Source organism: Chiroxiphia lanceolata, chromosome 30 (assembly GCF_009829145.1).
Source record: "Chiroxiphia lanceolata isolate bChiLan1 chromosome 30, bChiLan1.pri, whole genome shotgun sequence".
NCBI classification, from domain to species: Eukaryota; Metazoa; Chordata; class Aves; order Passeriformes; family Pipridae; genus Chiroxiphia; species Chiroxiphia lanceolata.
Genome location: NC_045666.1, coordinates 1,655,090 through 1,666,787, shown reverse-complemented (window position 1 = coordinate 1,666,787; position 11,698 = coordinate 1,655,090). Strand labels below are relative to the sequence as shown.

General features: G+C 72.2%; 2 protein-coding genes across 3 annotated transcripts; one reads left to right on the top strand and one right to left on the bottom strand.

The window, feature by feature from the left end:
* Positions 1 to 2,226: 2,226 nt before the first annotated feature.
* NCKAP5L (NCK associated protein 5 like) lies at positions 2,227 to 7,890 on the top strand. The gene is made up of 14 exons (XM_032713390.1): positions 2,227 to 2,252; positions 2,802 to 2,843; positions 2,942 to 3,048; positions 3,374 to 3,442; positions 3,557 to 3,595; positions 3,716 to 3,835; positions 3,920 to 4,033; positions 4,367 to 5,227; positions 5,277 to 6,100; positions 6,172 to 6,325; positions 6,400 to 6,478; positions 6,567 to 6,851; positions 6,957 to 7,096; positions 7,473 to 7,890. Exons 3-14 carry the CDS (start codon positions 2,947 to 2,949, stop codon positions 7,707 to 7,709), a joined length of 3,024 nt encoding a protein of 1,007 aa, XP_032569281.1. The 5' UTR covers positions 2,227 to 2,252; positions 2,802 to 2,843; positions 2,942 to 2,946; the 3' UTR covers positions 7,710 to 7,890.
* Positions 7,891 to 8,025: 135 nt separating this feature from the next.
* TMBIM6 (transmembrane BAX inhibitor motif containing 6) lies at positions 8,026 to 11,583 on the bottom strand. 2 transcript variants are annotated; one of them, XM_032713641.1, is made up of 10 exons: positions 11,473 to 11,583; positions 10,039 to 10,139; positions 9,840 to 9,948; positions 9,632 to 9,752; positions 9,495 to 9,543; positions 9,314 to 9,411; positions 9,140 to 9,219; positions 8,930 to 9,030; positions 8,779 to 8,851; positions 8,026 to 8,598 (listed from the first exon to the last, which is right to left on the bottom strand). In XM_032713641.1, exons 2-10 carry the CDS (start codon positions 10,092 to 10,094, stop codon positions 8,575 to 8,577), a joined length of 711 nt encoding a protein of 236 aa, XP_032569532.1. In that variant the 5' UTR covers positions 10,095 to 10,139; positions 11,473 to 11,583; the 3' UTR covers positions 8,026 to 8,574. The 2 variants fall into 2 exon arrangements, with proteins under 2 accessions (XP_032569532.1, XP_032569533.1); XM_032713642.1 differs by lacking the exon at positions 11,473 to 11,583 and adding an exon at positions 11,286 to 11,375.
* Positions 11,584 to 11,698: the final 115 nt, after the last annotated feature.

The window sequence follows — 11,698 nt, the reverse complement described above, 5'->3', positions numbered from 1 at the left end:
GGCCATGCCGCCCCGGCCCTGCCGTAGCCCCCGGTGAGTCCGGTCGCGCCGCGGCGGGGGGCGGGCGGGGGGCCCGGGGGGGTTCGGGCCGCTCCTCGGGGCACCGGCGGGGGGGGTCCGTGGCCTCCGGGCACCGGGACGTACCGGGAGGGGTTGGGGGGTGACCCCAGGGAAGCGGCGCGGGGTGGCCCGGTCGGAGCCCCCCCGCATGTCCCCGGTGCCCCCCGGTGCATCCCGGTTACCGTGTCCTCGGCTCTCCCCGCTGTCCCCACTGTCCCCAGTGCATGCTGGGGTGTCCCCAGTGCCCCCAGTGCATCCCGGCTGTCCCTGGGGTGTTCCCAATGTCCCCAGTGCATCCCGGCTGTCCCCAGTGTCCCCACTGCATCCCGGCTGTCCCTGGGGTGTCCCCGGTGTCCCCACTGCATCCTGGCTGTCCCTGGGGTGTCCCCGGTGTCCCCACTGCATCCTGGCTGTCCCTGGGGTGTTCCAGTGCATCCTGACTGTCCCTGTTATGTCCCCAGTGTCCCCAGTGCATCCTGACTTTCCCTGGGGTGTCCCCGGTGCATCCTGGCTGTTCCCGGTATGTCCCCAGTGCATCCCGGTGTCCCTGGGATGTCCCCCACTGTCCTCCATCCCATCTGCTGGTCCCCACTGTCCCCAGTACACCCCAGCTGTCCCCTGCGTGTGTCTCTGCTGTCCCCACTGCATCCCTGACCGTCCCCAGTGCTGCCACCGCATCCCTGACTGTCCCTGCGTGTCCCTGGCGAGTCCCAGCTGTCCTCGATGTGTCCCTGCACCCCGAGGCTGTATCTCTAGCACATCCCACTTGTCCCCGGTGTATCCCGGCTGTCCCCAGGGTGTCCTTGCTGTCCCTGCTGCATCCTGGCTGTCCCTGGGCTGTCCCCAGGCTGTCCCCAGTGTGTCCTGGCTGCCCCCGGCGCAGCCCAGCAGGGCTGGGGACACTCAGGGATGTCACCACACGTCCCTGGGCTGTCCCCAAAGCAGCCCAGCAGGGCTGGGGACACTCAGGGCTGTCACCCCATGTCCCTGGGCTCCGGGTGGGGACCCTGGTGTGGGGTAGCCCAGGGCCAGCCCGTCAGGGCCACGCTGGCGTGTCCTCGGCCGCGGTTTGGGCACGTGCCCTGTCCCCACACCGTGTCCCCACAGTGCCCGGGGCAGTGGGGACGAGTGACCGGGGTGTGTGTGTGGGGTGACACCGGGGAGGGGACCTGAGCTCTGGGTGCCCTCGGCTGTGCCGGAGCCGTGTCCCCCTCCCCACAGGGACCCTCGCGCTGCCCCCGCGGGGCCCCACGCTGGGGGAGGGGACGGCCGCGCCGTCCATCTGTCGGGGCCCCCCCCGGCTGTCCCCGCCGGGGGCTTGGGGGGGCCGCGGGCTGCTCTTCCCCTCCAGACGGAGCCTCACTTCCCCCCGTGACGCAGCCGGAGCCGCCGGCCCCGGGGCCGCTTCCTGCGCGGGGGGCGGGCGAGGGGCCCACGGGCACCTCGGGGACAATGGGGACCACGGGCACCCGCATGGGATCACCCCGCGGGCTGCAGGGGACAGGGACAGCACGTGAGAAGCGTGGCCGTGCCCTCCCAGACCCTCGTCTTGTCCCCTCCATCACCCCCAGATCCTCTTCTTGTCCCCTCCATCACCCCCCCCAGACCCTCCTCTTGTCCCCTCCTGCCCCCCCTGTCCTGCCGAGCCCCCCACGCCGCGGTGCCGTGGGGTCCGGGTGAGCCGGGGCCGCGTGGCCCCGTGTGAACCCCGAACCCCCCCCAAACCTCACCCGCGTGGGGTGGGGGGTGGCGGCCACGTCCGGGGTTCACGGCCCGGCTCCGCCTGCAGCCCCGGGGGGCTCCCCGAGGGGTCCCCGGCTCCGGGGGGTCCCTCCCGAAGGTGTGGAGTTCCCCGGGGGGGAGGGGGGTCCCTCCGTGGGGTGCGCGGTCCCCCCCGGCCGTGCCCGGTGCCGCAGGGGGATTCCCGGTGCTCCCTCTCGCGGGCCGGTGCCCGGTGTCCCGGGGGTCCCCGCGCCGGTTCCCCGGGGTTGGCGCTGGCGGAGCCGCGCACCGGGGGCGGCGGCGGCTCATCCCCGGCTCCTCCCCGGCCGCGGCGGGAAGGCGGAGCCGCCGCCGCCGCCTCCCAACAATAGCGCGGCCGGGCCGGGCCGGGATGGAGCCGCTGCCGCCGCCGGGACCGGCCCCGGGGCCGCACTGAGCCGGGACGGGCGGCACCGCCGGGAGCCCCGGGCGTGAGTGCGGGGCCGGGGCCGGGGCTCAGCGCGGGGCCGCAGCGGCACCGGCGGCGGGGGGAGCCCCGGGGGGAGCGCGGGGTGTGCGGTACCGGGAAGGGGGGCCCGTCTGCACACCGGCGGTTCTGAGCACCGGGTCTGCGCATCGCGGTGCCCCGGGGCCGCCGGGGTCAGCCCCGGCCCGGGGGTGCTGCACATTCCGGTGCCCCGGGGCCGGTGCCGATCCCGGTCCCGGTGGTGCTGCGCATCCCTGTGCCCCGGTGGCGGGGCCGGAGCCGGTCTCGGGGGCGCTGCGCGTGCCGGTGCCCCGGGGCTAGTCCTGATCCCGGTCCTGGGAGTCCTGCGCATCCCGGTGCCCCGGGGCTGGTCCCGGTCCCGCTCCCGGGGGTGCTGTGCATTCCCGTGCCGGCCCAGGGCCCTCGCACCCCCAGGAAGGGGCTGGGTGGCAGGAGGGCTCCCTGTGGCTCCCAGTGCTGGTGGGGTCAGGACTCGGCCCCGGGGGTCTCCTGAGGCCTCATCCCACCCCCCTCAGCCCTATTTTCCTGGCAGGTGACACCACGGAGGGACAGGGCTGGGGATATCCCGAGCCAGGTAAGGGGAGTCTGTGCTGCGCAGGGTCTGGGGGTGCCACGGACCGGGGGACACTGGCCAGGGCCAGCAGGGACCCTCCTGACACGTGTCCCCTGCAGCAGTGATGTCGGAGAGCGTGGCCGAGGCGCCGGGAGCCGGGAGCCCCGCGGCCCTGGGCGAGACGGGCACCAGCCATGAGCTGCTGCAGCGGCTGCGGGAGCTGGAGGTACACGGGGATGGGACCACCGGGGCACGGGACCACCAGGCAGCCGTGGCTGGTGCCACCAGGCAGCCATGGCCACCATGAAACCATGGCCACCATGCAGCTGGTGCCAAGAGCCAGCTGTGGACCCCACAGCCCGGGCACTGTGGTGATGGGCAGCACTTTCCATGACCCTTGTGTGCCACTGCTCTGGGGTCAGCTCTACCCCTCCAGGAGTGGCTCTGGGTCCCACCAGGAAGAGGAGGAGGGGTCTCCTTGATGCCACGGGGGGGTCCAGGTGCCCGGGCCCCTCCACTGCATCCCCTGAGCTGTCCCTGCTCTGTCCCAGGCGGAGAACTCAGCCCTGGCCCAGGCCAATGAGAACCAGAGGGAGACGTACGAGCGCTGCCTGGACGAGGTACGGGGACACAGGGACACACACACACATGGGACACGTGTGCACACGTGTGTGCCAGGGCAGGGGGCTGTGTGTGCCCTCCCACCCCACCCCAAACCCCCCTCTGCTCCCCAGGTCGCCAACCACGTGGTGCAGGCACTGCTCAACCAAAAGGTGGGTGTCAGGAGAACCAGGGAGGGTGTTGCGGGTCTGGGGGGGAATGCTGGGGGTCTGGGGGGGATGTTGGGAGTCTGAGGGGTCCTTTCTAACCTCCCACCCCCCTACCCTGGCCAGGACCTGCGTGAGGAGTGCATCAAGCTGAAGAAACGGGTGTTCGAGCTGGAGCGGCAGAACCAGGCGCTGAGCGACCTGTTCCAGCAGAAGCTGCACCTCTCGACCGGGTCCCTGCCCCAGGTGTGCCTGGGGCCGCATTGGAGCTGGGGGGGCCACAGGGTAGAGCCCCCCCAGAGCTTAACCCGCTGTCTCCCTCCTCTCCAGCTGCCGCTGCACCCGGTGCCAGTGCCCCTGGACACCCCCGTCACCCCCCAGCCATGTTCTGCAGAGCAGCCGCCCCCCCCGCTGCCCCCCGGTCTCTGTGTGCCCCTGCCCGAGGTGGGTATCAGCGTCTGCAACCCCCCCTGTCCCCGTGTCCCCTTCTCTGGGCTGTGGCACCCCCTCCCCTTTCCCTCTTCCCAGTGTCTGCTGTCCTTAAGCCTGTGGGACCCCATTTCCGAGGCTCACGGCATCCTCTCCTTCCCTCTCCCTGGATCCTGGGTGTCCCCACCCACGTGCCTGCGGCATCACCCTTTCTGTGGTGTCCCTGTCCCCGTTGTGTCCCCATCCCAAAGCCCATCACGTCCCTCTCCGTGTCCCCAGGGTGTCCCCCTGGTGCCGGGGGGGTTCAGTGCCGGGTGCCCGCGGGGTGACGGTGCCTGGCCCCCGCAGGTGCTGCCGCCGGTGCCGTCGGGCAGCCCCGGGCTCAGCCCCGGTGCCCCCCCTCTGGATGCCCTGTCCCCCTTCTTCAAGAAAAAAGCCCAAATCCTGGAGGTGCTGCGCAAGCTGGAGGAGACGGACCCGCTGCTGGGGCCCCCCCCGGCCTCCCCCGGCTCCCCCGAGCCCTGCCCGGCCCCGGGCTGGCCCCCCTGCCCACTGCGGGGGCCGGGGGCTGCGGGGGGGTGGCGGGGGACCGAGGGCAGCCCCTGCTCCTCTCCGGAGGAAGGGGGGCCGCCTCGGGGGGCTCTGCTCAGCGCCTTGGCCGAGCGGCTGCTGCGGGGCGAGGGGGGGGGCTGCTGCCGGCGCAACGGCGAAGCCCCCGGGGGACCCCCCCGGCAGCGGCGCGGGGACCACCCCGCTTTCCTGGGGCTCTACGCCCCGGGCGAGGAGAGCCCCGAGGGGGGCTTCGCCCCGCTCTCGCCCGGGGGGGTCCCCAACGCCCTGCCCTCCCCTGCCAAGGTGCTCAAGCTGCCCCCCCCGCCCGGGGGGCTCCGCCTCAGCCCCCAGGTCGCCCACCCCTCCAAGATCCCCTGTCGTGGCGCCCACCCCGAGGCCTCACCGGGGCTCAGCCGCCGCGCCTCCCCCGACGCCCCCCCGGAGCCCGGCTCCCCGGAGCCCCCCGCCTTCCCCCCGCCCCACACCTTCGAGGCGGCCGAGCAGCCCCCCGGGCCCCCGGGCCCCCCGGCCGGTGGCGAGCGGGCGGCCGCCTCCCCCCCCAGCTCCCGCCGCGGCACGGGGGGCTCGGCCCCCGCCCGCCGCCCCGGCAAGAAGCCCCCAGAGCCGGGCTACCTGCCCTTCAAGGAGCGCCTGGCTGCCCTGGGCAAGCTGCGGGGGGCTGAGGGCCGTGAACCCACCGGCCCAGGGCGGCCTGAGCGGGGCCATGGGGCCGATCTGCGCCCCCCACCCCGGGGGAACATGGGGGGCAGCCTCAAGCACCCCGAGCCGGCGCACGGCACAGAGCCCCTGGCCCGCTGCTACTCCTCCGGCTCCATGGGCGACCCCGGCAAGGCGGGGGGCAAGGGGCGCGCGGCCACCGGCAGGACCCCCCCCGCGGGCCCCCCCGGCGCCCCCCACCAAGTCCTCCCGCAGCCCCCACGGCAGCCCCACCAAACTGCCCACCAAGACGGGCACTGGCAAGGCCGGGGCGCCGCGGGGCGAGGAGCCTTTGGGCACCAAGGCGGGCGGGGGTCCCCACAAAACCCCCGCGGCCCCTGAGCCCACGGGGCCGGCGCCGGGCGCCGCGGGGCACTCGGCCATCGAGGAGAAGGTGATGAAGGGCATCGAGGAGAACGTGCTGCGGCTGCAGGGGCAGGAGCGGGCGCCGGGCGCCGAGGCCAAGGGCAAGGCCGGGCTGGCGAGTTGGTTCGGGCTGCGGCGCAGCAAACTGCCCGCGCTCAGCCGGCGCGGGGACGGCGGGCGCGGGCGGGAGTGGGCCGGGACCCCCGCGCCCCTGCGCAGGGAGGTCAAGTTGGCCGCCCGCAAGCTGGAGGCCGAGAGCCTCAACATCTCGAAGCTGATGGAGAAGGCGGAGGACCTGCGGAAGGCGCTGCGGGAGGAACACGCCTTCCTGCAGGGGCTGGCGCTGGAGAAGGGCAGACCCCGCGGGCCCCCCCGCGGCCCCGGCCCCCTCCCCGTCATGTACCAGGAGGTGACGGCCGAGACCTTCATGCAGCAGCTGCTGGACAGGTGAGCGCCCACCTGGGTCCCCTCGGGGTGGGAGCGAGCGTGGGGTGTCCTGATGCGTTGTCCTTCCCCAGGGTGGACGGGAAGGACGTTCCCTACGAGACCCGCCTGGAGCACAAGCGGGAGCTCTGTGACCTCCGGCGGGTCCCCCCCGACGCCAAAGACCCCCGGCTCTGCCGCCCGCCCCGAAACGGCATCGTGGGGCACCTGCGGGAACCCCCGGACAAGGTGAGGACCCTCCCCAGACCCCAGGCTCCCGGTTTGGGGGGATCCCCAGCCCCTCACCCTCCGTGCCCCTGCAGGTGCCGGACGTGGGGCTCCGGGACGAGCTGCCGTCGGACGAGAGCTTGTCCGAGTCGGGGACATCGCAGCACTTCGCCGGTGAGGGGGTGACGGGGGGGTTACAGTGGGAGGGGGCACCAGGGTGGTCCCCCCCACCCCAGCACTGACCCCTCTGCCCGTGCCGCAGCCTGCGGGTCGCTGACGCGGACGCTGGACAGCGGGATCGGCACCTTCCCGCCCCCCGACTACGGGGGGGTCCCAGCCAAGAGCACCCCCAAACCGCGGGGCCGCCCCGAGGCGCTGCCCGGGGCTGTGCCGGCCGCCGCCACCAAAGTGCCGCGCAAGGCCCGGACGCTGGAGCGGGAGGTGCCCAGCGCCGAGGAGCTGCTGGTGCCCGGGAAACACCGGAGCACCCCGGGGGGCCGCCCCCCAGCACCCCCCGGCCCGCACGGGCACCGTGCTGCGCCCCAAGGTGGGTGTCCCCCCGGGCAAGGGGTGTGCCCCACGCTTGGCTCCCCCACGATGGGGGGCACCGGGGTGGGCCCTGAGGCCAGCGCTGACCCTCCTTGTCCCGCAGACACCGGGGATGACACCGGGAAGCCGCGGCGTGTCCAGCAGAGCAAGAACTGGACCTTCCCCAACGCCAAAGCCTGCGGTGCTGCCGACCCTTTCCTGTGCCCCTCCGGGGGGCTGGAGGGGCTGCACCGGCCTGTGCAGGTAAGGGGGGCTGTGGGACCCCTGAAACCCTGGCATGGGGACCCTAAAACACTGGTGTGGGGACCCTAAAACTCTGGAGCAGGACTCCAAAACCCCGGCATAGGGACCCCAGACCCCCCTGCCCTTGCTGCAGGGACAGAGAAGCCACAGGGGGCCATGGGGAGTGGACATGGGGGGACTCATCGGAGCGCTGGGATCCTCTGCCATGTCCTCACAAACCCCAGTGGGGGTGCCAAGGCCCTGTAACATCCTGGGGGGATGAGGGTTTCCTCCCACAGGGTCCCCCCACAATAAGGGGATGGCGGTGGGTGTGGTGAGCACCGGTGGGGAGTGGGGGGCACGGGCAGCCCCCCCTGCCCACCCTGTCTCTCCCCAGGCACCCGTGTGCAGCCCGGCCGGGCGTCGAGGGGCGTCCCCAGAGGCCCCCCCGCCGCTGCCCCCCACCCTGAGCGCCAGCAGCAGCCGGACCCCCAGCGCCTCGGACGTGGGGGACGAGGGCAGCACAGAGGCCCGGTCCCGGGATGGGGGGCACGGCCCCCCCGGGCTGGAACACTCCGAGTCCCTCAGCGACTCGCTCTACGACAGCCTCTCCTCCTGCGGCAGCCAGGGCTGAGCCCCCCCCGGCCGCGCTCCCACGTCTTCCACCCCCCTCCCCACTGCTCCTGCTCCCGCTCTGGGGGTGCTGCCTGGATTGGGGGGTCCCGCTGTCCCGTCCCCCCCCTTCTCCCGGCTCTCTCCGATGGTGCTATGGCCCTGTACAGCCCCCACCGATGGGTTTTTAACTCAATAAAGCTGCCCCCACCCCCGGGTTATTTATATACGTGACGGTGCAGCCGCTGCGTCCCTGCGCCAGAGGGAGGGACAGGCGGACGTGGGGGTGGAGGGACGGACAGACAGACACGGGAGATGGAGGGAGGGGGGGCCGAGAGTTTGGAGTCTGAGCGGTTTATTGAATCATCCCGGTGTACAAAGAGCGGAGACCGGCGGGATTTGGGAGCGCCGGGAATCGCGACGTCCCCGTGGCCCCTCCCAGCACGGCTTCACTTCTTGGCACTGGTGCTAAAGGGGAGGCTCCGCCGCTGAGTTTGGCTGAGGGGGGGTCCCACCAAACCCCCCCACGGCTGGTTTTGGGGTGCTCACGGCTTCCCGGGGCAGGAGAACGTTCTGGGAGCCAGCGGGGCTGGGGATAAACCTCCATGGAAAGGGGACACGTGGGTGACCCCCCCTGAGGGCCATGGGCTGGGGGGAAGGAGGGCTGTGGGGGAGCCAAACTCCAGCAGGACCCACAAATTGGCCAATTTTTAATCAAAAAAAAAGGAAAAAAAGAAAAAAAAAAGCCGAACGAGAGAAAAAAACCCACGAGGTGCGAAAGCTTCCGGCTGCTTCCTCGGCAGCAAAGCACAGCCCCTTTAATGACAGGGAGGGACAGGAGGGGACATGGGGACACGGGGACGGCTCCGCCTCGGCCCGGAGCCGCTTCACTTCTTCTCCTTCTTCTTGTTCTGCAAGAGGAGAGGCGGCCACGGTCACCACTGGGTCTGTCCCCACCCCGCAGGGCAGCTCTGCCCCCTGTCCCCCACCCCACAGGGCAGATCTGTCCCCCTGTCCCCCACCCCACAGGGCAGCTCTGCCCCCTGTCCCCCACCCCACAGGGCAGCTCTGCCCCAGGGCCCCTCACCCACCTCGGACATGCCCAGGATCATCAGGAGCTCCCGGAAGATGTTGACGAAGTCGAGGAAGAGATCCACGCAGTGCCTGTGGGAAGGAGGGATGCATGCTCAGGGGGGGCCACCCTGTGCCCTGTGTCCCCCCCCTCGTGACCCCAGCACCCACCAGATGTAATCCTTGTCCCCGTTCTCCGCCTTCTCGATGATGAGCTGCGTGTCGAAGAGCACGAAGCCGCACATGATCATCAGAGCCACGTACAGGTTGGCCTGTGGGGAGGAGAAAGGGGCATGAGGTGGGGACAGTCCCCTGCTGGGGTCACCTGTCTGTCTGTCTGTCCGTCCTCAGTGTGGTGCCGGCAGGTGGGAGGGGACTCACCGTGAAGACCCAGGTGGATCTCACGAAGGCATTAACCAGGGAGGAGAGAAGGAGCAGGGAGAGCCCGGAGAGCAGGAAACCTGCAGGGAGAGAGGGCAGGGAGTGAGGCCTGGGCCCTGCCCAGCCAGGGGAGCCCCTGGACTCCTTGAGAGTCCCCCTCAAAGCCCCTCTCACCTCCCAGGTAGAGGTAGCTGCGGCGCCGGGCGTACAGGGCGCTCAGGGAGAAGCAGGCGAAGATGGTGGCAGTGCCCAGGAAGGCGGTGGGGATGATGCTGGGGGGGAGGAGACAGGGGTCAAAGGGGTCTGGGAGGCAGCTTGGGGTGGGAAGAAGGGTGATGGGGACACACACTCCTACCTGGGGTTGATGGAGATGCACATTTGCAGGAGGGGTCCCAGGTTGGTGCCTGGAAGGATAGAGCTGGGTGTCACAGGAGGCATTTTGGGGGCTGGGGTCCCGCAGGACATGAGGGGTGGTCCCTGGTGCCCACCCACCTGTGAGGAAGGCGAAGGCAACCAGCATCCCCAGCCGCTTCTGCTCGGTCTCACGGTTGTGCGGGGTGGCTGTGAGCCAAACCATCAGTCCCAGCGCACCCAGGCCGGTCAGGAGCCCAAACTGGGGAGGGGTAAGAGACACATGAGGGCTGGGCATCGCCCCACCTGGGTGGTGACAGAGCTGGGGTGCCCCCCAAAGGCCCCTCACCTGGAACAGGTGGGTCACCATGTTGACGTAGGCGCCCGCGGCCGCCACGAACATGCAGAGGGCGAAGCTGCCATAGACCCTCTTCAGGTGCTCCTGAGTGGAGGTTGAGCTGTGGGCGAGGGGAGGGCGTGTGAGGGGGAGCAGAAGGGGCTGCTGCAGCCCCCCTGACCCCCCTGCCCTGCCCGGGGGTGTCACTCACATGTGGGAGAACTTGAAGAGGGCGTCGAAGTTGATGCTCCGATCGAAGACGTTCATGGTGCCAGGCTGGGATGGGCCCAGGGCCGCTCCGCAGGGTGCAAGCTGCGAGGGGACAGGGGGGGTCAGGGGGCACCAGAGCCCTCCCACACTCCCCCCAGGAGCCGGGTGGGAGCCCAGGAGCGGCGGAGCGAGCGGCAGGAGCTGGGAACTGCCCGGGCTGTGGAGCCTCCCCGGCCCAGCTGGTGCAAGCGCTGCCGGCTGTTGCGAGGCCCCCGGGGACCCCCCGGGTGTTGCGGGGCTGTTGCAAAGCCGGTACGGCCCCCGGGGACCCCCCGGGGGGGTTGCTGCGAGGCCCGGGAGAGCCCCCCTGGGAAGGCCCCGGTGCCGCGGGAGCGCTGCCGGCAGCTGGAAATGTCGCTGCGCCAGGTGACTATTAGTGCCCGTAATGACGTCCCCGGAGGTGGCTCCGGCAGCAGGAGGCTCCCGGCAGGGCCTCTTCCTCCCCTTCCTCCTCCTCGTCCGGCCGGCTTAGCCGGCTCTGTCCCCTCTGGCACCTGCGGGAGTCCGACCTGCCCGGCCAGTGGCACGAGCCACCTGTCCCCGAGGGACACGGGGGACCCCAAAGGGCCCGAGGGGATGGGGGGGTTTCAACCAGCACCCCCCCGGCGCAGGGGAGGGTCTGGGGGAGATGGGGGGGGGTCTCATCCTGCGCTACACCCCAGCACGGGGACAGTGACACCGGGCTGGTGCCACCACGGGGCTGGTGCCACCAGGCCATGGGGACCCCCCGGGTCACCCCCAGGCGGGGCAGGGGTGGAGGTGCGGCCATGGGGACAGTCCCCGCCGGGCCGTGACGGCTGGAGGTGCGTGACAGAGCTGTGACAGGGCTGTGACAGGGGTGTGGCAGGGGTGTGACAGGTTCCCCCCCCCCCGGTGTTAACACCCCCCCCCGGGTCTGGGGCCGCCGGGGCCAGCCCGTTCCATCAGGCATGGCCCGCTGGGTGCCGGTCCCGGGGCGGCAGGAGGACCCGGACCCCAGGCTCCCCTTCCCGGCTCCCCTCGGAGCCCCCCCCGGCCCCAGCGCCGCTTTCGCTTTCGCCGGTGCCGCCCCCGCTCGGGCCCGAGCGACCTTTACCCGCGGCTTTCTGCACCCGGCCCGGGCGCTGCCCCGTCGCTTCCCCTCCTCCCCCCGCTCCCCCAGCCCCGATTCCCTCCGATCCCCCACGGTAGAACCGGGCGGAGCCCCACCGGGGCCCGATCCGCGCGCGCCCCCTCTGCCGCAGGGCCTGGGGGGGTGCGGGACCCCCCCGGATAGCCCCGAGAGGGGTGCTTTATTGGGGTTCCCTGGCTCCGCAGCCCCCCCGGACCTCCCGGACCCTTCTCTGGACCCCCCGTCCCGGTCCGGGCCCCCCCGTCCCGCGCCCCCCGCCCGCACCTGCGCCGCGTCCGCCGCCCGTGCCAGGCCTCGAGCGCCGCGCCCCGCCCCCCGCCGTCGATTGGCTGAGCCCCCTCCTGGTCACGCCCTTCGCCTCGTCCCATTGGCTTCCGTGGGTCTCGGGGGCGGGGCCCGGCGCGCGCCGCCGTTACCGCCCGGGCCGCGCCCGAGCGCCGTCGTTGGGCCGCGCCGAGCCCCGCCCCGCAGCGGGCGAACGCGACGTTGA

Bases quoted from the DNA above. Each gene is read 5' to 3' on its own strand.
- NCKAP5L (XM_032713390.1), top strand. From the start codon at position 2,947: ATGTCGGAGAGCGTGGCCGAGGCGCCGGGAGCCGGGAGCCCCGCGGCC. The intron at 3,596-3,715 runs GTGGGTGTCAGG...TACCCTGGCCAG, and splicing joins AGGCACTGCTCAACCAAAAG to GACCTGCGTGAGGAGTGCAT. The intron at 6,479-6,566 runs GTGAGGGGGTGA...CCCGTGCCGCAG, and splicing joins GACATCGCAGCACTTCGCCG to CCTGCGGGTCGCTGACGCGG.
- TMBIM6 (XM_032713641.1), bottom strand. From the start codon at position 10,094: ATGAACGTCTTCGATCGGAGCATCAACTTCGACGCCCTCTTCAAGTTC. The intron at 9,753-9,839 runs GTGAGGGGCCTT...ACCCCTCCCCAG, and splicing joins TGGTGACCCACCTGTTCCAG to TTTGGGCTCCTGACCGGCCT. The intron at 9,220-9,313 runs GTGAGAGGGGCT...CTCTCCCTGCAG, and splicing joins CAGCTACCTCTACCTGGGAG to GTTTCCTGCTCTCCGGGCTC.